The sequence below is a fragment of the Notechis scutatus genome, chromosome 6, assembly GCF_049901735.1.
Source record: "Notechis scutatus isolate UNSWTSFEM ecotype Mainland chromosome 6, rNotScu1.2, whole genome shotgun sequence".
In the NCBI taxonomy this organism is placed as follows: domain Eukaryota; kingdom Metazoa; phylum Chordata; class Lepidosauria; order Squamata; family Elapidae; genus Notechis; species Notechis scutatus.
The window spans coordinates 74,410,431-74,435,396 of NC_142014.1; the positions used below are offsets into that span (position 1 = coordinate 74,410,431).

The 24,966-nt window shown below is 43.3% G+C and overlaps 1 protein-coding gene across 4 annotated transcripts in view; it reads right to left on the reverse strand.

The window, feature by feature from the left end:
- KRAS (KRas proto-oncogene, GTPase) overlaps positions 1-24,966 on the reverse strand; it is a 40,062-nt gene that overhangs the window by 6,204 nt on the left and 8,892 nt on the right. For all 4 annotated transcript variants that reach the window (XM_087968823.1, XM_087968825.1, XM_087968826.1 and 1 more), the window contains exons 2-4: positions 24,116-24,237; positions 12,320-12,498; positions 6,382-6,541 (exon numbers count right to left, since the gene is read on the reverse strand). In XM_087968823.1, the coding sequence (XP_087824949.1) occupies positions 6,382-6,541; positions 12,320-12,498; positions 24,116-24,226 (450 nt within the window). In that variant the 5' untranslated portion in view covers positions 24,227-24,237. The remainder of the gene's footprint in view (positions 1-6,381; positions 6,542-12,319; positions 12,499-24,115; positions 24,238-24,966) is intronic.

Here is a 24,966-nt window from a genome sequence, read left to right on the forward strand (position 1 = left end):
AGATTCACACAACTTATTAACTCTACCTTCCCACTTCTACCGCAGGAGTCATCCAGGTCATAGTTGTCCCAAAGGTGCTTTTTCAAGAGGCAACGGGACTTTCTGGCTTTTCTTTGAGCTGAGGAAGCTTCTTGGATGAGAAGCGAAACGTCTTCAAAGAAAAATAAGAAAGTCCAGTTGCCTCTTGTAAAAAGCACCTTTGGGATTTCTAGGAGTGGTTCATTTGCAACCTTCCCATCTTGACCTAGCTTGCTCAGCCTAGTTGGATGAATGCAACCTGTCATCTTGATTGACAGATCATCTCATCAACAGATCTATCTATCTTTTGAGGAGATCTTAATAACTTCAGCACGATCTCCAGGGAGGTCCCTAAGAAAATCCACTATTTCTTCTTTGCTTAGCTCCGTCATCTGCTCCAAGCTCAGAATCTTCTCCCAGGGTGAACAAGACCAGTACAGCAGACAAGTTTATCTGAACTGAACCAAAAGATCAGAGTTCCATCTTTCTCAACCATGGCATCTTTTAAGATGATTCCCGAACAGGAGATAGGTGGACTCCGTTGGGAGGGAATTTTAAAATGGCCTTGCCCCTTAACAGTCCCCATCCAGAGCTGGTCTTCAAGGGGTCTTTGTTGCAGAGGCGCTGCTTGTCCTGATGGTTTGTCCGTTGTGAATGCATTTGTAACTGGCAGTTTTGTCCACTGTGTATTTTTCTATTAATTTTCTTCTATACATTTATTTTTTAAACTCAAGAATAGTTGCCAAGGCCGTCCACCCGAGGGCAAAACACCCAGACACACCTGAGCAATGGATATATGCAGTACAGCAGGGAGGCATTTCGGCAGAAAGAAAGAAGCCTCACAGATGAGAAGAGAAACGCCAAGGTTGAGAAAATCCCTTCTCTTATTTTCATAACTAGCTAGCTATTATCTCCACGCCTCAACATCGGCAGCAACAGCTCTCCAAAGGTCCATGAACCCAAAAAGACCTCACTCTTTAGACTCCATGATGCCTTATTCTTCCTCCCCAAAAGCCGAAATCTGCCAAAAATTGCATGCAGAAGCACCACGACTGTTTCTCGTTTTCACTGCAATTAAGAGTTTTGGTACCTATCTCCTTGAAAACTATTCCCCAGAAAGGACCCCACTCCAATAAATTCCACAACTGAGGGAAGAAGGACTGGCAGAGGCAGGGGGGGCAGAGTGAAAAGAGTGATCAGCTTAGAATCACTACATGGTCACAAGTGTACTAAGTCCAACTCTTTTTGGTTGCTCTTGAGTTTTCTCTAACCTTATCCAAATGCCAACTGTTCATTGAGACGATTCCAGTGTCTAGGCATTTAGCAATAAATCGGTTAAATTGAATCATCATGCTTGGACCTGACCTTTTGCATCTGACAATAACAAGTCGAATCTTTTAAAATTTCACATTTTGAAAGGCGTCAAATGGTCTCTAACAGCGGTCCCCAACCTTTTCAGTTTTACGGACTGTTGGCGGGGGAGGGAGGGAAGAATAGAATAGAATACTTTTATTGACCAAGTGTGATTGGACACACAAGGAATTTGTCTTGGTGTAAATACTCTCAGTATACATAAAAGATAAATTCATTAAGAATCAAGAGGGAGGGGAGAAAGGGGCTGGTTCCACACAAGCTTTTTGCACAAATGTAGCTTTGCACACACATGCACTCACCCGCAGCCCCAGCCCAGGGGTTGTGGTCTCCTGGTCTGTAAGGAGATTACTTTATGGATGACTAAGCTAGTAGGTTTAAATAACTGGTTTTGAAAATACTTTCCCCTATTTTTCTTCCTATGTCAACTCTCCTTTTCTGTCTATCTGCCATTGCCTTTATCTTTCTAGATAAACACAAGGTAAACTAATAGAAGAGCTCAGAGTTGAACTGAGGGGTCCTTGGTGCTCTCTGAGTTGTTTTCTTGCAGATGTTTTATTACCAAATTAGGTAGCCATGACCACCTAGTGCTGATAATGTTACCTAGCTGGGTAATGAATCTGCAAAAAGACAACCAAGTTCAGAGAGCACTAATTTACCTCAGGGTAAATTTTCAATTAGGAATCCATACATCAAAACAGGCACGCAGTCAATTTGGTCCCTCAAACCATGTCAATTTTCCAGTCTAAAATACGAGAATCCCACTGACTTATACTATACAGAGACGTGTTTAAGTTTAAAACACTTCCAAAACGATAACGACAACCTATTTTGAAGCTGAAGTAATTTGTTTCAAACTTGAAAAAGGGGAATTTTATTCTCGGGATGTTTTGAATTTGAATTGCTTCGCACAACCAGTTTCCAGCCCACGTTAAAAGGGTTGACCCGAAGCAGTCTTAACTGTCTCTTAAATATCTCAGCTGAAAACTGGACAGAGTTTTGCTGAAAACTCAAAGTCAATGCTGGTTTTCAACAAAGCCAAAATAAAACATGATCATTGCAAATGTTTGTAAATATGGTTGGGTTGCAGAGGGCCCAAAATGGGGGAGGTGACAGCCAGATCCAGGTCATAAGTATCTCTTTGGGTAGATCCTTCGGAACTTTTAACAGTCGTTAAATGACCAGTCATAAATTGAGGACTAATTCTATTAGCGCATAGTTGTTTAACTGCAAAGGTACTAAGCTGTGCATTGTGGGATGATCCTGATTCATGAATACTGTTAGCAATCTTGCTTTTAAGTTGTATGTTTTAAGGCCTTTACTGCCTGCTAAGAATAATTCAAAATGCTAGAATGACAGAGAGGAAGAAAATATGCTTGTTTTTAGAAGAACAAATAAAATATGCTACGTTCTTAGAAGTCAGTCCTCACTTGAGAGGAATTTCCTGTCTCTAAATATTTCTTTCAATTGAATATTTGTACATTATTAATAAAAGCCAGTTAAACCTTAAAGATATATTAACAGATGCAGGATGCTAGATCAGATGGTAATGTGTAGCTGTTCTTAGTTGAACCCCCAAAGCTAAGCAGAGTCAGACCTGGTTAAGACTTGGATGGGAGATACTCAAGAAATCTCAAAGTTAGATTGGGGAGTTGGGAGACCAAATCCAGACAGGTAAATCATTTCTAAATGCCAAGAAACATATATGTGTTGTGGTCCACCCGCAGCCTGCAGAGACGGCAGCAGAGTCGGACAGTGGGGAGGAACATGGGCCATTCTGGGAGTCTCGGGAGGACTCGGATGAGGGTCCTGCGTCTGATACAGAGATGGAGCCAGGACCATCTTGGAGTGGTGTACTGACTCCGGAGCCTCGAGGAACAAGGGGAGCCTGTTCCCAGTGTGTGCGTGCGCAGAGCTGCCAGAGCTGAACAGTTGACAAAGGGGCGACTCGGGAGTAAGGCTTGGAGGTGATTGGCCCTCCCATAAGACATAAAGGAGGAATAAAGGGACAGGAACTTTTGCAGGAAGCAACTTTGTTCATACTGGTTGGTTTGAAACCTGAAGTTCTGTGTTGAATTTGTGCTCTGTTTGGCCTCATATAACTAACTGGAAATTTAGTCATTGGCACCATTTCAAGGAAGATAAAGGTCCGTGCTTATCAAAGTTACCCTTGAAGGACTTCCATGGGACAATTTACAAACTGTGTGAGACTCATTACGGGCTGTGAATGACTAAAATCCAGCCATTGACATAAAGAAAGAAGAGTTTTGGGACTAACGTGTGTTTGTTAGTGTCTCAATAAGCTTTGGTCAGAACAATATTAACACTGACATAAAATTACCAGTAGTCAAGCTGTACTTAAGAAGGATGTGATTTTTAAAAAGTTATCTTGAAGGCCCGAGGTTCAGAAAAGCTGGTCACCTGTCTTCATATACTAATCGACCAGTGAGCAATGTTACCCATACCTAACAAGAATGAAACCCCAGCTGTGTTTGAATCTGATCAAAGAAATGTTTGGTACAGCTCTTCAAAGGGCCTGAAGGAATTTAAATACCTGATAGAGTGAAAGGCAGTGGGAGAGAAAATAAATCTATTTTAAAAGATCAAAGCAGGATAATTTTAATAAATACCAAAATCATGGTGCCCATTTAGAGGAAGCAAATTTTTAATACATCAAGCCTCACCACCACGATGGAGGAATGATAAAGATAATAATAAAAACTCAAAACATTCTTATGAACATCGAGATAACAAATATAGAAATACAGGTTAGACCTCAACTTACAATTTTTTATTTAGTGACTATTCGAATTTACAGTGGCACCAAAAAAAGGTGGCTTATGACTGGTTTTTTTGGCACTTACGACAATTAGACTTAACGACCGTGGCAAGAAAGGCTGTAAAATGGGTAAAAACTCACTTCACAACCATCACACATAACAACATAAATTTTGGGCTAAATTGCGGTTGTAAGTCAAAGTCTACCTGTATATTCCAGGCCCATTTTGACACTGCAGTCTGAAAATTTCAATTTAGATCACGCAAGGAAATGTAGGCTGAGGTAAAAGTCCCTTGGGAGAGGTCCGAGATTCTGTTCTTTGCACACAACCATCCATGTTGATGGCACTAAACTTGAAGATTTGGCTTGGCTCAACTTGGATCCTTTTTCTCCACGACAGAAACAAATCAGGAAAATATTTATGGTTTGCAAGTTCTATTCCTCATGTGGACAGAAGCTAAAATATCCCAGCCCAGCTTGTTCCTTTCAATCAATGTTTTTCAAACTTGGCAACTTTTAAGACCCATGAAATTCAGTTTTCAACATTCCCTGGTCTTCCATGCTGGCTAGGGGATTCTGGGAGTTGAAGTCCATTATCTTAAAGTGGCCAAGTTTGAAGCAGACTCATTTTCAAATTTCCAAATTTGAAAAACACGGATTTAAACCATTTTTTTAAAAAAAGGTGTAATCTTGAGTCCCTAAATAGCAGGGCACACGCTGGATTCTACATCTGGATTTTGAGATTGGCTTGAAGATGGGAGAGGCTTTATTATGTCCACACATGTCATTATAAAGCATCTGGAAGCGTGGAAGAATTCTGAGACATTCATCTGAATCCTTGTTCTTGAATTTTCAACAAAGATTGTCTTCGACAGATTCAGACACTGTCCAAACCAATAGTCAAACAGAATGCATGCCAAATCTTGAGGGCAGATCCGATACTCTGTAGTTGAATATGCTTAGATGATTTTTCTTCAACTCCCAGTGAAACAGGGATGAGCAATTATGGCTCTTTACAATCTGTGGACTTCAACTTCCAGAATTCCTGAACCAGCGATGCCGAGTCAGCCCATGGCTGGCTCAGGAATTCTGGGAATTGAAGTCCACAGGTCATAAAAAAGCCATAGTTGTTCAACCCTGCATTAGAAGAAATTAAAGATTCCTCTGTGAAGAACAGGAAATCTCAGAGTTTACAAAGAAGATAATTCCATTATACAACCAGCTAGGAAACAGTCACCGCTTTTATGTTTCTAGCTCTATGGTTTCTTAATAATAGCATTATTGGGAATGGACAGTGTATTTTGGCCAGATAATGGCCATTCATTCTGCTAATGCAAAGTTTCTCAATCTTAGTAGATTTAAGGTGTGTAGGCTTCAACTCCCAGAATTCTTGAGCCAACTCTGGATGACTCAGCATGGCTGACTTAGGAATTCTGGGAGTTGAAGTCCATAAATCATAAAGGGCCATGGTTCTGCTGGCTGTGGAATTCTGGGAGTTGAAGTCCATATACTTGGAAATTGCCAAGGTTGGTGCTAGTGCATTGATGAACATCAGTCAAAATGTTGACATAAATCACATGGGCTGTCAGTTTCTTCCCACTAGCAAAATCAATGGAGAAAGTTGGATTCGCTTAAGAACTATGTCATTCACTTAATGACCATGGGGAAAAAGGTGGTAAAATTGAGCATGATTCACTTAATAACCACATTGCTTAACAAAAAGTTTTGGTTCCAACTGTGGTTATAAACTGAGGATTACTTGTAATCATGTAGGATTTAGCAAGTAAGTGGCCCATCAAGGATTTGGGGTATATGCAAACAGATTCTCAATAAAGAAGAATATCTGTAGCTCAGGGTTGAACTGTGGGGTTCTGGGTGCTCTCTGAGCTTGGTTGTTTTCTTGTAGACGTTTCATTACCAAACTAGGTACCATCATCAGTCACTGACGATGCACACACTGATATTGTTATTTAGTTGGGCAATGAAACGTCTGCAAGAAAACAACCAAGCTCAGAGAGCGCCAAGGACCCCACAAACAGGTCCTCTAAGTCAGATAACACAAACATTGATCGACTTACCTTTGAGTATCCAAAGGTTAAAAAGGGCTTCTGAACTATCTGGGAGAAAGTCTTTTCTGGCTGCTAAGAATTCTGCTCTTCCTACCTGGAAAACACTCGGATTTTTACCCCGTCGCAACCCCTGGACGTTGTTACCTGTCGTGTTTTTGCAGAGGTTTCGATAAAAGGGATCCCGTAACTTCTTGCTAAGTCCTGAGCCTGCTTGGTGTCTACAGTCCTGGAGGGCAAATCACATTTGTTGCCGACTAGCACCATGGGCACGTCTTCCGAATCCTTTACTCGCTTGATTTGCTCCCTGGGGGGTGGGAAAAAATAAAGGGAAGGAAAAGAAGGAAGAAGCAAACGTTTCTCTCTTTTTATAGTAACAAGAAAACTATAGAAGGAAGTGAAGAAGTGTATTGTTGTTTTTAAAGAATAAAACACAAAATTGAAGACACAGGGACAGTTTTTCCCTCGTGCCGTCATTCCGCTGAACACCTAGTTCTCATGCTTGATAAAACACAGTGACTACTAAGTTCTGTCTTATGTATATTAATAGAGCAACCAAGATGATGAGGGGACTGGAGGCTAAAACATATGAAGAAGGGTTACAGGAGCTGGGCATGGCTAGTCTAGTGAAGAGAAGGACCAGGACAGACAGGATAGCAGTCTTCCAATATTCGAGGGGCTGCCACAGAGAGGAGGAAGGGGTCAAGCTATTTTCCAAAGAACCTGAAAGCCAGGCAAGGAATAATGGATGGAAACTGATCAATTCAGCCTGGTAATAAGGAAAAAATTTCTGACACTGAGAACAATCAACCAATGGAACAGCTTTGCCTTTGAGAGTTGTGGGAGCTTCATCACTTTCAAGAAGAGACTGGACTGCCATCTGTCAGAAATGGTGTAGGGTCTCCTGCTTGGGCGGGGGTTGGACTAGATGACCTACAAGGTCCCTTCCAACTCTGTTAACCTGTTAACCCACTGAGTGTGGGTGTGGTATTTTATTACCTCTTGTTTTCCCCTTATGCTGGTTGCACGCTTTGGGTATTGTTATTCTATCCACACAAATAAATAGAATTCTAGCCAACCTCTCTTCTATTCAAGATATGGGCCCTTTTTGTTTCCAAGCATTATGACCTAGGAAATGTCAAGTTCCCTGTAATTGCTGGAGGGGAAAAAAACAAAACATTTTGCGGCTTATGTCCTTATCATCATGGGGAACTGGAATGCTAAAGTGCGAAGCCAAAAGATAACCGTAATAACCGTCAAGTTTGGCCTTGGGAGAACAAAATGAAGCAGGGCCCAGGCTGATAGAATTTTGTCAAGAGAATACGATGGTCATAGCAAACACGCTTTTCCAAGAGCCCAAGAGATGGCTCTACACATGGACTTCACCAGTCGGTCAACACAGAAATCAAATCGACTATGTGCTCTGTAGCCAAAGATGGAGAAGCTCTATACAGTCAGTAAAAATGAGACCAGGAGCTGAATGTAGCTCAGATCATGAGCTTCTGGTTGCAAAATTTAGGCTTAAATTGAAGAAAGTACGGAAAAGCACTAAGCCACTCAGGTATGCACTAAATCAGTGGTCCCCAACCTTTGATCCGGCATCATGGCGCCACCATCTTGTTTTGATGAAAAAGTGCTTCGGTGAGCTCACGGAAGCACTTTTCATCAAAACAAGATAAGCGCGCCACGCTCAGTGAGCTTTCGGGTAGCTCACCGAGCGCTGGCGCCGCCATCTTGTTTGATGAAAAGTGCTTCCGGTGAGCTTCTACCGGAAAAGCTCACGGAAGCACTTTTCATCAAAACAAGATCGGCGACAAACCAGCGCCGGTAGGATTTGTTCCACGGACGGTCCGGTCCGTGGACCGTGGTTGGGACCCCTGCACTAAATCATATCCCTGATGAATATACAGTAGAGGTGAGGAACTAGATCTGATAGACAGAATGCCTGAAGAACTATGGACGGAGGTTGAAACATTGTACAAGAGGTAGCAACTAAAACCATCCCAAAGAAAAAGAAATGCAAGAAAGCAAAATGGCTGCCTGAGGAAGCTTTGCAAATAGCTGAGGAAAGAAGGGAAATTAATGGAAGGCAAAGGAGAAAGAGAAAGAGACACCCAATTGAATGCAGAATTCCAGAGAATAGCTAAAAGAGATAAGAATGCCTTCTTAAATGAACAATGCAAAGAAATAGAAGAAAGCAATAGAATAGGGAAGACCAGAAATCTCTTCAAGAAAATTAGAGATAGGAAGGGAACGTTTCATTGCAAAGATGGGCATGATAAAGGACCAAAATGGCAGGGACCTAACAGAGGCAGAAGAGATTAAGAAGAGGTGGCAAAATTACACAGAAGAACCATACAAGAATGAGCTTAACGCCCCTGATAACCACGAGGGGGTGGTCACTGACCTCGAGCCAGACATCCTAGAATCTGAAGTCAAACGAGCCTTAGGAAATTTGAGCAACAATAAAGCTAGTGGAGGTGACAGTATCCCAGCTAAGTTATTCAAAATCTTAAAAGACGATGCAGTAAAAAGTGCTACACTCAATTTGTCAGCAAATTTGGAAAACTCAACAGTGGCCACAGGATTGGAAAAGGTCAGTTTACATTCCAATTCCAAAGAAAGGCAATGCCAAAGAATGTTCAACCTATTGCAACATTTGCACTCATTTCACATGCTAGTAAAGTTATGCTCAAAATCCTACAAGCTAGGCTGCAGCAGTATGTAGATCAAGAACTATCAGAAGTACAGGCAGGATTTCGAAGAGGCAGAGGAACTAGAGATCAAATCAACATTCACTGGATCATGGAGAAAGCTAGGGAGTAACAGAAAAATATCTACTTCTGCTTCATTGACTATGCTAAAGCCTTTGATTGTGTGGATCACAAATTGTGGCAAGTCCTTAAAGAGATGGGAGTACCAGACTATCTTTTTTTAAAAAAAATTTTTTTATTAAGTTTTCAAATTTAAAAAACATAAAATAAAACTATACATTGTTATCAACATCAAGACATTTTTTGCATCTCCTTACATTTTTCAGTATATGTATTTATTCATTCCTTTACTATTACATCTTACTCTTGCTATAAATCAGTATCTTTTATCCTTACACATCAATCTGGGAGCACCAGACTATCTTATTTGTCTCTTGAGAAACCTACATGCAGGTCAAGAAGCAACAGTGAGAACTGGACACGGAACCACTGATTGGTTCAAAATTAGGAAAGGAGTCCAGCAAGGCTGCATAATGTCGTCCTGCCTATTTAACTTATATGCAGAGCACATCATGAGAAAGGCAGGGCTAGGTGAATCAAAAGTTGGAATTAAGATTGCCAGGAGAAATATTAACAACCTCAGATATGCAGATGATACCAACTCTAATGGCAGAAAGTGAAGAGGAACTGAAGAGCCTCTTGATGAGGGTGAAGGAGTGCAAAAGTTGGCTTGAAACTCAGCATTAAGAAAACTAAGATCACGGCATCCGGCCCTCTCAATTCCTGACAAATAGATAGGGAAGAAATGGAGGTAGTGACAGATTTTATTTTCCTAGGCTCCAAGGTGGGGACTACAGCCAAGAAATTAAAAGAGGCTTGCTCCTGTGGAGGAAAGCTATGGCAAATCTAGACAGCATCCTAAAAAGCAGAGACATCCCCCACCAACAAAAGCGCATATAGTCAAGGCTATGGTTTTCCCAATTGCAATGTATGGCTGTGAAAGTTGGACCGTAAGGAAGGCTGAGTGCCAAAGAATGGAGGCCTTTGAACGATGGTGCCGGAGAAGACTCCTAAGAGTCCCTTGGACTGCAAGGCGATCCAACTGGTCAATCCTAGAGGAGATCAACCCTGATTGGTCTTTAGAAGGCCAGATCCTGAAGATGAAACTCAGACTTTGGCCACCTCATGAGAAGGAAGGTCTCTCTGGAGAAGAGTCTAATGCTGGGAAAGATTGAAGGCAAAAGAAGAAGGGGACGACAGAGAATGAGGTGGCTGGATGGAGACACTGAAGCAGTCAGCGTGAGCTTAAATGGACTCCAAAGGATGATAGAGGACAAGAAGGCCTGAAGGAACGTTGTCCATGGGGTCGCTATGGGTCAGACACGACTTTGCAACTAACAACAACAACAACAAATAAGGTATAGTGTCTGGGGGATGATACAAAGTCAATAGAGGCAGAATTTTCTCCTTTTTTTCTTGGACCTTCAGTGAAGGAGAGAAAAGTTTCTTTTTTTCTTTTTATAAATTTAAATTATGTGAACTTATAGGGCTTAGGCTACATTTTCTGTGCATTTCCCAATTCAAAACAGCAGGAAACTCCCAGAATCTCCCATTTACAACTGTACTGAAAAAAGTGGCTTTTTAAAGTGCAGATATAACTTTCAATAGTCACTAAGTGACCTGTTGTAAGTCGAGGATTAGCTACAAAAAAAAAAGCATTTTGAGTTCTCTGTGGGGCCTATGTGAAGCTTTTGAGGCCTTCCTGATGCTTCAAGATAAATCTCTCAGCTTCCACCAAGTCAAATCATTCTGACTTATCCCACAACAATAACCTGACATGTTCCTAGGCCTGTAATTTTCCTTGGACTCCAAGCATATAATTGGGAAACAACACGAGGGAGCTGGTGAGAGAACGACAATTGTATCGCCTTCTCATTATCTCTCTGAATGGATTTCTAGGGCCTGTGAATCCTGAATTCACTCCGTTCTGGAGTCCAGCTAAAAATAACTTTAAAGGGGTTTTTGGCAGAACAATTAAAGAGGGGTCAGTAGCAATCACATAGCCATTCTCTAAAGCTTGGTAATGTTCCCGCAGCGCAAACCACAAATATACCCCCTTTGTAGACTCAACTGTCCTAGATATTTGCTTGGTTAGTTGCTTGGTTAGAATGATTCTAGAGAGAGAGATAGGAAGAAACAGAAAACATGTGTAGATAGCAGATAGACAGATGACAGATAGATAGATAGATAGATAGATAGATAGATAGATAGATAGACAGACAGAGGAAGATGACAGAGATATATTAGATGACAGATAAATAAGACAAACAGACAGATATATGCAGATATATATGAAAGAGAAAATAGACAAATAACATAGATGATGGAGAGATAGAGACAGAGATAACATACAGATAGATGACAGATAAATAGATGACAGATACAGTAGATAGATGAAAAATAGGTTATATATACACATATACATATACATATACATATATATATATGTATGTATGTGTGTTTTTCTTACGTTTTCGCGGTACTTACATGTATGGTATTCAGCTTTGTTCAGGTATTTTCCCACGTCATTATAGTTGTGCTTTTAAAGTTGTAGCAATGTTTTGTCACAGGCGAACACAATACAGAAGCCTGATGATGGCAGATGAGATTCTGCCGAAACGTTGCTACAACTTTAAAAGCACAACTATAATGACGTGGGAAAATCCAAACAAAGCTGAATACCATATATATATGATATATATAGATATATATAGATGGTATTCAGCTTTGTTCGGGTATTTTCCCACGTCTTTATAGTTGTGCTTTTAAAGTTGTAGCAACGTTTCAGCAGAAAACCTGTAGTGACATTTCGGCAGAAAACTTGTAGCGACGTTTGCTACAATTTTAAAAGCACAACTATAAAGACGTGGGAAAATACCCAAACAAAGCTGAATACCATACATATAAATACCCGCAAAAACATAAGAAAGCATGTATGTATGTATGCATGCATGTATATATGAATGAATGAACGAACGAACGAATGAGAAAATAGACAACGTAGATGATGGAGAGATAGATGAGAGACAGAGGCAAGATATAGATGACAAGATAGATATAGATAGATACATAGATGACAGACAGACAGACAGATACAGTATATATAGACAAACAGATATATATGAAAGGGAAAATAGATAACATAGATGATGAAGAGATAAATGAGAGACAGAGATAACATATAGAATATCCTGCTTGAGCAGGGGGGCTAGAGTAGAAGACCTCCAAGGTCCCTTCCAACTGTTATTCTGTATTTCTCCTGAAGAGCCAGAGAGATACCAAATACCATGCATTAATCCAATCAAGCTTACCTGTAATGGTGGATATCTTCAAACGATTTGGTGTTGTTTATGGCGAATACACACAAAAACCCCTCCCCCGTTCTCATGTACTGGTCGCGCATTGCACTGTATTCTTCCTGGCCAGCTGTGTCCAGAATATCCAAGAGGCAGGTTTCGCCATCGATGACCACTTGCTTCCTATAAGAATCCTGACAAAAGGAAAAGGAAAAATATATATATATATAACATCATCAATAAAGGGGAATATTTGTAGCTCAGAGTTGAAATACGACATTAATACAAGTTAAGTCCTTGAGATACAGCTGTGATGGTAGTGTCCGAATTTTGATCACGTGGCCACAGGGATGTTACAACGGTCGTAAGTGTGGAAAATGGTCCCTGCACAAGTAGTCCTTGAGTTACGACCACAAATGAGCCTGATATTTATGTTGCCAAGTGAAATATTTGTTAAGTCAGTGTGCCCCATTTTACGACTTTCCTTGCCACTGTTGTTAAGTGAATCATTGCATTTGTTAGGCTAGTAACCTGGTCGTTAAGTGAATCTAGCTACCTCCTTGACTTTGCAGGTCAGAAGGTGACCCCGGGACGCTGCAAACGTCATAAATGTGAGTCAGTTGCCAAGCATCCAAATTTTTATCACGTGACCATGGGGATATTGCAACGGTCCTAAGTGGGGAAAATGGTCGTAAGTCCTTTTTTCCAGTGTCATCGTAACTTCAAACGGTCACAAAGTGAACTGTTGTCCGTTGAGGACTAGCTGCCCTCAGTTTTCTGCCCTCCAGTCAAAAGCTGGGAAAGTTCATACGCGTTTTAACACTTTCGCCAAATTCGTGCACTATCAACCACCCGCTTTGCCAGGTGTTGGAAACCATGTCATCGGATGCTATTTCTGAGCCAGCCAATATACAGATAGGGAAAAAAATAGGGTCAGGTAGGAAGGAAAAGCATCACTTTGTAGAGAAATCCAATTCTGTAGCTGCTGTTTTGCACCTTCTTGGGCACGAGGCTGAAAAACAATCCAGTCAGAGCTGAAGAAGCTTCTTGGATGAGAAGCGAAACGTCTTCAAAAGAAAAACCAGGAAGTCCAGTTGTCAGCCCCTGGAAGCCATTTTTTTTCTCCAAAGCTTTGAGGCTGCCTCATTCAGTGGCTGGGAATTTGGGAGGGGGGGGATTTTAAAGTGAGGTAGAAGATCAGACACAACAACATTCTTTCTCAGAGAGTCAAGGACATGTTGCCCTGCACCTGGAGGGGAGGGAGTGGGAGGATGTCTCCAGTTGGGATGAAGATTTGATTGGGCCATGTGATGGACTAATGTGTGATGACCCAGGGTGGGATACAGAAACAACAAAGGCACAAAAACAGGTGACGTCCCTTTAATTCCTTCAACTTGGCTTCAAAGCTCCAAATATCCTTGACTGGAGACAAAAAACTCCCCCACAAACAGTTACAAAAAGGAGGAAATGCTGCTTAAACTAAAAATACCTATAAATTATAAATAGAAAAAAACAACACAAACCACACTGAAGCAATTAAGGGAAGCAGGCAACATAAGGGCTTGAAGACATCCACAGATATCTGAATACACACTGGGAAGGACGCCAAACTCAGGTAAGAACTGACAGACTAGAAATATTTTCACGCTTTGTTTCCAGCACTGGCTCATGCACAGCCGGTCCTTTTAACCAGTTCTTACAGCTGCAGCCCATGAAGGGGATCAAGGCCCTTTCCTCCCCCGTAGACCACGCCATTCACATTTCTCCCTTATCCTCTCCTCCCTGCGTGCCCTAGGATGGAGAGGGGATGGACCTGGGTCTTCCTCTGCCTTTTCCCAGTTTCCTCCACAACCTCCAGAGCCACACTTCCCCTCCCTGTTCGGCTGTTCCTCCTCTCCCTCGAGTCAGTCTCCAACAGGGGCATGACAGATGGGTGCAGGGGATGGATCTTTGATTTCTCTTTTGGGAAACCCGGAACTCTCCGATTCTGGTTTTCCCAGATGTGCCAATATGGTTGTAGGAAGCCTCCAGGCTAGCCCAGGCGGGGCAGTCAGGCCGTTAAGTGGGCTGGTAACATCGCCTAGCAAGGAGCTGGAGATCTCAAAGCTGCCTTTATGAAAGGAAAGTAATCAAGGAGAGAAACAACAACCAAGAACTAAGGTGGAATTTCCTGACAGTGAGAACAATCAACCAGTGTGGAACAGCCTCCAGAAGCTGTGGGAGCTTCCAACACTGCAAGTTTTTTAAAAAGAGACTGGACAACCATTTGTCTGAAATGGTATGGGGTCTCGTGCCTCTGAGCAGGGGGGGTTGGACTAGAAGATCTCCGAGAGCCCTTCCAACTCTGTTACTCTATTCTGTTCTGTTCTAATAAAATGGAACTTTGAGGAATTGAATGTCTCAGAGTTTATTGCATTTGGAGTTGGTTAGTTGGAACGGTGACACCAGTTGCTTCTTGAAAAAAAAAATCAGCTTTGGGACAACCATGATCTGGATGATTGAGAACCTCTAGAGCAGGGGTGGGCAAACTACGGCCCGGGCCACATCCGGCCCGTTGGTCTTTTAATACGGCCCGCCTCTGGAAAAAAAAATCCCCTCTGAAAAAAAAAATTGGGGCCGGCCAAAAGAGACCCCACGCCGCACGCCAAAAAATCGAGCTGGTGCGGTTCTTTACTTGGGCAGCCAGACGCCCGCAGCAGCGCCTGCAGTGGCAACAGGCAGTTCCACCGGGCTCCGCTCAGGTGTCCAGCTGGGGCTGTCAGGAGTTGCTACCGCCGGCGCAGCTCCGCGTGGCTCCAGTCCCGTGTTGCCTTGGGAAGGGAAAGGCAAAACCAGGAGCCGCTGAGCCTGAGCCTCTGGTGCTGCTGCTGCCATTGCAAAGCGCCGCCCGGCTCTTCCTTTTGCCTTTCCCTTCCCGAGGCACGCGGGCTGGAGCGCGGAGCCGCGCCGGCGTAGCAACTCCTGACTCAGGGGGCCTCTGAGGGGAGGGGAGGGAGGAGAAGAAGGGTGGGGGAAAGGGTGGGGGGCGATTCCCAAAAAATTACCCGGCCCGTCCGTCAAATTTTAAAAGTCAATGAGGCCCCGAGCCAAAAGTTTGCCCACCCCTGCTCTAGAGTATCAAAGTGGATTTCTTCAAGGGCGGATTAGCATTGAAGTTCTCCTCCAAAAGGGCCAGTGGGTGTGAAGAGGGAATGGACGTCTCCCGCAGCATCCTGCTGGCCAAAAAGAGGTGGGGTGGGGGCTGCACGCCCTCCCCCCCGCACCCTATTTTCGGCCTGGATGGCCTCCTGCAACACTTTGCCAGTCAAAACAGGGCACGGTGGGGGAGGCATGTGCAGCCCGTCTTTGGCCGGCAGAGTACTGCTAGAGGCTGGGGAGGCCAAAAAACGGGCCATGCCGCTGTACCTGGGCCACTGGCCTTGAGGTTGATATCCCTGCTGTAGACAGTGACTGTGGAAAAATATATATATAATTTAAGTTCCTTTGCACTATAGGAAGTTAAAAACCCACCCCCTCTCCTAGGAAAATGAAATATTTTGGGATATACTAAAAAGGCAGAATATTTCCCCTAAAAAGTAGAAACTCAGAGAGGCAGAAACTCATCTCCCCCACCACCTTTGCTAATGGGCCCATTAAGGCCTGGACCAGAGTATTCTACATAACAAAGCCCTCTACCCATCTCACCACCTGGCCTGGGAAGATTGCATCAGCCAGCACTCAGGTGAAGCCATGTGGTCCAGACAAAGCCTACAAAGTGAGCTAAGACCCCGCCCCCTGGGAATCTGACAGCCAATGGGGATACATTTCTTCCGCAGGAACAGGAAACGTTAAGGTGGGGCCCAACAGAGGGTATAAAACTAAGGGTCTCTCGGCATCTCAGCCCTTTTCCTTCTTTCTTCACCCAAGGCATGTGATCCTGTCCACCATTAAACCATCTTTCCAAGCAGTCACACCATGTTTCCAGTGTCTTTCTTCCCCACTTGAACTGAACCCAGAAAGCTATTTCTTTCAACAGCACCAACTGAGGTCCAACTGAGCATCATTAGTCCAGTTCCTCCAGGCAGTTAAATTTGCTTAAATCTATATCTGCATTTCAAATCCTTGCCACTCTGACGGTCCTCTGATCACGGATTTTCCCCAGCTGTTGCCTCCCCAGTTGCAAGAAGCAGGGTTGTTGTTTTTTGTTTGTTTATTTGTTTTAAATGGATCTTTCTTTGCCCTGAAAGCATTTCGTTTATATAGCTGGAACAAGGATTACATAAAATGCAAACAAGATTGCAACGGTCTAGCCAAGTCTTCTTTCTCGTGACACACCTACGAGAATTCTTCTGTGTCTTTCCCCCCCTGGGCCTGAGTGACCTCATCGCCTTTCATTTAGAACATTTCCACCCTCGGTAGTCCTGGTTCTGAAAACAGTGTGTTGTTCGCAGGCCAAGACCAAGAGAACGGCAGCGGTGCAGACCAAGCGCTCTTGGAAGGATAATTTAAGAATGGGAAATAAAAGATGCGGAAAGGAGAAATAAATACAGGCTAGGGTTTTGCTCTGTCGAAGCAGCAGCAGCTGCAGCTGCAAAGATGCAGCTGCAAAGATGCATCATCAAAACTCAGCACTTCCAAAGAGACAAATATTATCAAAAGCCAACGAAGAGAGGATGACTTGATGGTTTAGCCCTCCTGTTTGGAATAAGGAAAACTCCAAACTAAGAGGCCATCAGTGCCCAATAAGACAGACACAGACTTCAGAGAATAATTAGGACTGCAGAAAAAACAATTGCTACCAACCTGCCTTCCATCGAGGACCTGTATATTGCACAAGTCAAAAAGAGGGCTGTGAAAATATTTACAGACCCGTCACATCCCAGACATAAACTGTTTCAACTCCTTCCCTCAAAACAACTCTATAGAGCACTACACATCAGAACAACTAGACACAAGGACAATTTTTCCCCAAACGCCAGCACTCTGCTAAACAAATAATTCCCTCAACGCTGTCCAACTATTTACAAAGTCTGCACCACTATCACTATTAATCTTCTCACCACTTCTATCACCCAACCCCTCCCACTTGTGACTGTATGACTGTAACTTAGTCGCTTGTATCCTTACGATTTATATTGACTGTTTCCTAGTATGATTTGATTGCTTATTGTACCCTATGACTATTATTAAGTGTTTTACCTTATGATTCTTGATATATTTTTTATTTTATGTACACTGAGAGCATATGCACCAAAGACAAATTCCTTGTATGACCAATCACACTTGGTCAATGAAGAATTCTATTCTATTGGTAGTGATCAATCTACTGTCAATCAAAAGATGTTCCCTCCCTCTCCATCATGTAGAGTAGAGTAGAGTAGAGTAGAGTAGAACAGAACAGAACAGAACAGAACAGAACAGAGTTCTTTATTGGCCAAGTGTGACACAAGGAATTTGTCTTCGGTGCATAATCTCTCAGTGTACATAAAAAATACATTCATCAAGAACCATAAGCTACAACAGTGATATTCACAGGATACTAAATAAGCAATCAAATCATACGAGGAAAGTAAATAAAACAATATAAACCGTAAAGCTACAAGCAACAAGGTTATAGTCATAAGTAGGAGGAGATAGGTAATAGGAATGGTTGCAAATTCTTAATTGTTCAAAGCTACCACGACACTAAAAAAATTGACATGATCATTTTTTACACTTACTGGCAGTTCTCAACTTACAATAGTTCGTTCGGTGACCACAATGCCACTGAAAAAAGTGACTTATATGGGCAGTTTTTGCTCTTACGACTGTTGCACCCTCCCAGTGATGACGGGATCAAAATTCAGATGCTGGGCAACTGGCATGTACTTATGACGGCTGCAGTGCCCCGGGGTCGTGGGATCACCTGTTGCAACCCTCCGACAAGCAAAACCAATGAGGAAGCCAGGTTCACTTAATAACTGTGTTACTATTTTAACAACTACAGCAATTCAGTTAACAACTGTGGCAAGGAAGGTTGTAAAATGGAGCAAAACTCATTTAGCAGCTGTTTTGCCCAGCAATAGAAATTTTGGGTTCAGTTGTGGTCCTTAAGTCAAGGACCACCTGTACAATTTAAAGTTAAATCTAGCTTTCCCATCCTCTACCATAGATTTCTTTTCTAAATTAAAGGCCACGCCCCACCCCAGCTCCGTGAATGGGGAAAACGTCAGAAAACATTATGTGACGGCAAATGTTTTGACTTCCCTGCTCTAAATCTTCCATCATGTCGCTTGTCCTTTTCTACATAGTTTTTATCTCTGTGGATTCCTGGGCATTTGGACGGCCTGTTACAATTCTCGGTATTCTCTGAGCTTGGTAGTTTTCCTGAAGACATCTTATTACTGGGTTAGGTAACATCATCAGTGCATGGGGGAGTGAGGTGTGCTGGCTCTTTTTATGTATAGTAGTTTGCGTTACAGGTCTTGCCCCAGGGGTGTATTACAGGTAGTCCTTGACTTACAACCACGATTGGAACCAGAATTTTGGTTGTTAGGCAAAGCGGTTGTTAAGTAAGTCACGTCCAAAAGGTTACACGACCCTTTTTTGCTCCAGTTGTTAAGCGAATCACTGCAAGTTGTCAATGAATCATGTGGTTGTTAAGCAAATCTAACTTGCCCATTGACCTTGCTTGTCAGAAGCCAGCTGGGAAGGTCACAAATGGTGGGAAGGAAGGAAGGAAGGAAGGAAGGAAGGAAGGAAGGAAGGAAGGAAGGAAGGAAGAAGGAAGGGAGGGAGGGAGGGAGGGAGGGAGGGGAGGGAGGGAGGGAGGAGGGAGGAAGGAGCAAGGAAGGAGCAAGAGAGGAAAGGAAGGGAGGGAGGAAGGAAGGAGCAAGGGAGGGGAGGAGGAAGGAAGGAAGGGAGGAAGGAAGGAAGTAGCGAGAAGAAATGAAAGGAAGGGAGGAAGAAAGGAGCAAGGGAGGAAAGGGAGGGAGGAGAGGGAGGAAGGAGCAAGGGAGGAAGGGAGGGAGGAAGGAGAAAGGAAGAAGCAAGGGAGGAAAGGGAGGGGAGGGGAAGGAAGGAAGGAGCAAGAGAGGAAAGGAAGGAAGAGCAAGGGAGGAAAGGAGGGGGGAGGAAGGAAGTGGCGAGAAATGAAAGGAAGGGAGGAAGGAAGGAGCAAGGGAGGAAAGGGAGGGAGGAGAGGGAGGAAGGAGCAAGGGAGGAAGGGAGGAAGGAAGGAAGAAGCAAGGGAGGAAAGGGAGGGAGGGGGAAGGAAGGAAGGAGCAAGAGAGGAAAGGAAGGAACGAGCAAGGGAGGAAAGGAGGGGGAGGAAGGAAGTGGCGAGAAATGAAAGGAAGGGAGGAAGGAAGGAGCAAGAAAGGAAAGGAAGGGAGAAAGGAAGGAAGGAGCAAGGGAGGAAAGGAAGGGAAGGAGGAGAGGGAGAAAGGAGCAAGGGAGGGAGGAGGAAGGAAGGAAGGAGCAAGGGAGGAAAGGAGGGGGAGGAAGGAAGTGGCGAGAAATGAAAGGAAGGGAGGAAGGAAGGAGCAAGGGAGGAAAGGGAGGGAGGGAGGAGAGGGAGAAAGGAGCAAGGGAGGAAGGAGGAGGAAGGAAGGAGAAGGGGAAGAAAGGAAGGAAGGAGCAAGGGAGGAAAGGGAGGGAGGGGGAAGGAAGGAGCAAGGAGGAAAGGGAGGGGAGGAAGGAAAGAGGAAGGGAGGGGGGGGAAGGAAGGAGCAAGGGAGGAAAGGGAGGGAAGGAGGAGAGGGAGAAAGGAGCAAGGGAGGAAGGAAGGAGGAAGGAAGGAGCAAGGGAGGAAAGGAAGGAAGGAGCAAGGGAGGAAAGGAGGGGGGAGGAAGGAAATGGCGAGAAATGAAAGGAAGGGAGGAAGGAAGGAGCAAGAGAGGAAAGGAAGGGAGGAAGGAAGGAAGGAGCAAGGGAGGGAGGGAGGAAAGGGAGGGAGGGGGAAGGAAGGAGCAAGGGAGGAAAGGGAGGGAAGGAGGAGAGGGAGAAAGGAGCAAGGGAGGAAGGAAGAAGGAAGGAGCAAGAGAGGAGAGGGAGAAAGGAGCAAGGGAGGAAAAGGAAGGAAGGAAGGAAGGAGGAAGGGAGAAAAGGGAGGGAGGGAGGAATCCACCAAATGTATGGAATTCCCAGAATTCCCCAGCAAGCACAGCCATCACTAAGAATCCTGGGTCCCGAAATCGGCACTTCTGGAGAATTAGCACGTCTGCATGCTTACTCCAGAGTTGTAATAAGCCACATCGCTGCAACGTTACTCACTCAAAATCCAGTTAAAGGAACAAACTCTGCATTTTTTTTTCTGATGATGCAAGTAGGGTGCCGAGTTCAGAGCAATATCAATGTTTACTTGCCATAGTTTTATCAAAAGACATAAAGCAGGCATGGCAGGACAGAGCGAAGCTCCCGCCCTGATTAACTTTAAAGTCAAACCAGTTCACCAGACTGGGAGAGCAGCATTTTTAAGATGGAGAGAGATAGAAAGTTAGCCGAGTGGTGATTAAGAACCATGGTGACCCAGTGGTTAGAATGCAGTATTGCAGGCTGACTGCCGGCCGAGTTAGCCTGCCACACTGCATTGTAACCGACTGCCGGCAGTTCAATCCTGACCAGCAGTGGATAAAATGAGGACCCAAATTGTTGGGTGGCAATAGATTGACTCTGTAAAACCGCTTAAGTTAAGCACTATGAAGCGGTATATAAGTGCTATTTCTACTGCTATCGTGGTTATAGCTAAATGGTAAAAAATTTGGCTGGTGGCCAGCCCACTAAATTTCCAGGGATTTTTACCCAGACTGGTGACTCATGCCACTTTAAACCCTTGTGAGTTGAATTGCTTTGGGTTATATAAATCTTGTATAAATCTTGTGATTTAACATGCAATTATGAATTCAGCCAATTGCAGGTTTTTCAAGAAATAAATATGGCTTAGCTGGAGACCTTCCCTTAAATGTTAGACCCTGCTGAGGAGTGTCTCTGCCCCCGATTTAACTTAAACCATGGTCAGAAACAACCCATAAAAACCGAAGTTTAAAAGTTAAAGTTTATCCAATTTGGCTCCAGATACTTGGTTCATTAATCGTTGTAAGCCTAACTTTGTTGCTGAAGTTGTATTTCCTGCAACCAAGTTTGGTGTGGTTTACCTTGAGTTTGTATGGTGCAGTTTACCTTGAGTCTGTATCTATTGTGTGCTCGTGTATTGTTGTGGTTAAAGCTGAAATATTCATTGATGGATAGGACACTGCAAATAGATAATTTTATGTACTACCCTTAGGTACAAGATAGGATAGGATAGGAACGCCTCTTTTTTTTTTTAACTTCCATTTACTTGCCAAGCTAATACACACATTTATTGACTTGTTTGATTAGACTTGTCTGCCGCCTGTCTCATCATAAGAGGACGACCTTGTTGAACATTGACCTCGTCCCAAAGGTGCTTTTTTTTTCAAGAGGCAACTGGACTTTCTGGTTTTTCTTTGAAGGCGTTTCGCTTCTCCTCTAAGCTTCTTCAGCTTTGGTTTGTTTTGCAATGTTGTAGGTGACAAAGAGTTGGCAAAGCTGACTGGGGAATTCTAGGAGTTGAGGTCCTCCAGGCTTAAAGTTGCCAAGGTTGGAGACTCCTGCTTCAGAAGATTGTTTAGGTTGGCCTTGTAGTCATCTAACATCAAAAAATGTCACCAAAAAAGCACAACAAAGAATGTACTTTCTTTCTGCACCAACTCAGAAAGCTCAAACTACCCAAAGAGCTTCTGATTAAATTCTACAGAGGAATGATTGAGACTGTCATCTGCACCTCTATCTGTCTGGTTTGGCTCTGCAACCCAACAAGACAGACACAGACTTCAACGGATAGTTAGGACTACAGAAAAAACAATGGCTACCAACCTGCCTTCCATGCAGGACCGGCATACTGCACGAGTCAAAAAGAGGGCTGTGAACATATCTACAGATCCCTCACATCCAAAACGACGCTATAGGACACTGCACACCTGGACAACTAGACACAAGGACAGTTTTTTCAGAATGCTATCACTCTGCTAAATAAATAATTCCCTCAAAACTGTCAAACTATTCACTAAGACTATTACTATTCTTCTTCTCATCTTTCCTAGTACTATCTCTTCCCACTTACGATTCTTGTTGACTGTATTTTATTTTTTCTTTATGTACCCTGATAGCATTTGCACCAAAGATAAATTCCTTGTGTGTCCAATCACACTTGGCCAATAAAGAATTCTATTCCATTCCATTCCATTCCATGATAACTCCAGAGCTGAAGATGCTTCTTGGATCAGAAGCGAAACGTCTTCAAAGAAAAACCAGAAAGTCCAGGTACCTCTTGAAAAAAAAAAAGCACTTTTGGGATAACTATGACCTGGATGATTGAGAGTCTCCATAGATTCTCCATCATTGAACATTGTATGATGTTTAAATGACCAAGATGGCATTGTGCCAACTTCCAGCTCAGCGTTCTTTGAAAGATCATAAAATTTGTAATATCAGATAACCAACAGCACTGAGGGTTTTTTGTTTTGTCACAAGCCAAACATATACTGTGGAACAAATGTGGAATTTCAGTGGAATTCCTCACAGAATCAGCTGATGAACTCAAGAGGTTTTATAATACCACAATGACAACTCGTGTTTTTAAAATGTGGAATAGGTTCGTGGCTTATTGTAAACTATGAGAGCATATTATGCAACTATGCAACCTCCACATTCTCAATTGCTCTACATATACCAAACTAGCAATTAAGGTTCACTAAAGAGCTAGCCTGAATTACAGGAACCCCTTGACTTACGACTATAATTGAGCCCAAAATTTCTGCAGTTCAATGAGACGGTACCTAAGTGAATTTTGCCCCATTTTACGACCTTTCTTGCCGCAGTTGTTAAGTGAATCACAGAAGTTGTTAAGTTACTAACACAGTTAAGTGAATCTGGCTTCCCCATTGACTTTGCTTGTCAGAAGGTTGCAAACGGAGATCACAGGACATGGTTATAAGTGTTGTGGTCCACCGGCAGCCTGAGAAGATGGCAGCAGAGTTGGACAGTGCGCAGGAACATGGGCCAGTCCGGGAGTCTGGGAAGGACTCGGATGAGGGTCCTGCGTCCGATACAGATTGAGCCAGGGCCATCTAGGAGTTATGTGCTGACTCCAGTGCATCCAGAATCTGACAGCAGTGAGGCAGAGGAACAGGGGGAGCCTGTTCCCAGTGTGCGTGTGCACAGAGCTGCCAGAAGGCAAGAGCAGCTAAGACAAAAGGGGCGACTTGGGAGAAAGGCTTGGAGGTGATTGCCCCTCCCATAAGATACAAAAGAAGTGCAAAGGGACAGGAACCTTTGCAGGAAGCAACGTCGATCGTTCTGTTCAGAAGCTCTGTGTGGACTTTGTACTTCGTTTGGCTTTTTACAGTTAATTTGGCACTTTAGTTGTCAACAATTCAAAGGAGAGAAAGGTGGGTACTTATCTCGAGAGACTGTTTGGGACTCATTACAGGCTGGGAATGCACATAATTCTCAGTATTGAGATAAAAAAAGAGTTGTTTGGACTAAGCATGTGCTCAGGAAGGAAGCCTTGGTCAGAACAATAAGTCACTTTTTTCAGTGCTGTTGTAACTATGAACAGTCACTAAATGAACTGTTGGAAATCTAGGGCTACCTGTATAATATTCTAGTCTTTTCTATAACAATAAATCTGATCAGCAAAGCCCAAAATCAACGTTTCATTTTTCCCCACCTCAAGCACAAAGTCCAGAAGTGGTTTCCAAGCAGACAGCACAAAGTGTAGTAGCGGTTTCCACACAGACACCACACCATTCTTGAAAGGATCTTATTTACCTCTATTGTAGGATCATATTCGTCTACAAAATGGTTCTGGATGAGCTGAATTGTCAACGCGCTCTTGCCCACGCCACCAGCCCCAACAACGACAAGCTTGTACTCCGTCATCTTCTGTAGGCCTAGGGAAGATCAATCAAAAATACCCATAATTTAGTTTATTGTCATTGCACTTTGTGCATCAAAATTAAATGCCATCTTCAGTGTACATTATAACTATAAAAATAAAACACGAACACACATCCTTCGCATTCTATACGATTGAATTGAAAACCCCTGATATTGCATTCATATTGCACAATACATTAGAATTCAAAAGAGCTACTGCCCTGGGATAGAAGCTGTTTTTCAGCCTATTTGCCCTTGTTTTTATTACCCTGTACCGTCTGCCAGATGGTAATAGTTCAAAAAAAGGGGGGGGGGTTTCCCAGGATGAGATGGATCTTTGAGAATGTTCTGAACTTTCTTAAGGCAGCGGGAGCTATAAAGCTCTTCCAAAGAGGGGAGAGAGCAACCAATGATCCTCTGGGCAATAATGACGTTAACCCTCTGGAGCGCTTTCCTATCTGACCCTGTGCAATTGTCAAACCAGACACAGGTGCAGCAAGTTAAGATACTCTCTATGGTGCAACGGTAGAAGGTCACCAGCAGTTTTTCATTCAGTTGTTGTATCCTGAGAAGTTTCAGGTAGTATAATCTCTGCTGGGCCCTTCTGACCAGTGCTGCAATGTGAGCACCCCATAATAAATACAACATAGGAAGAATGGCAAAAAATATGTCTGGTATCAAACCACTCAGTCTCAAGCTAGTTGTAGCGTAAACCAGTTGTTCAGTGATTCAGTGAATCTGGC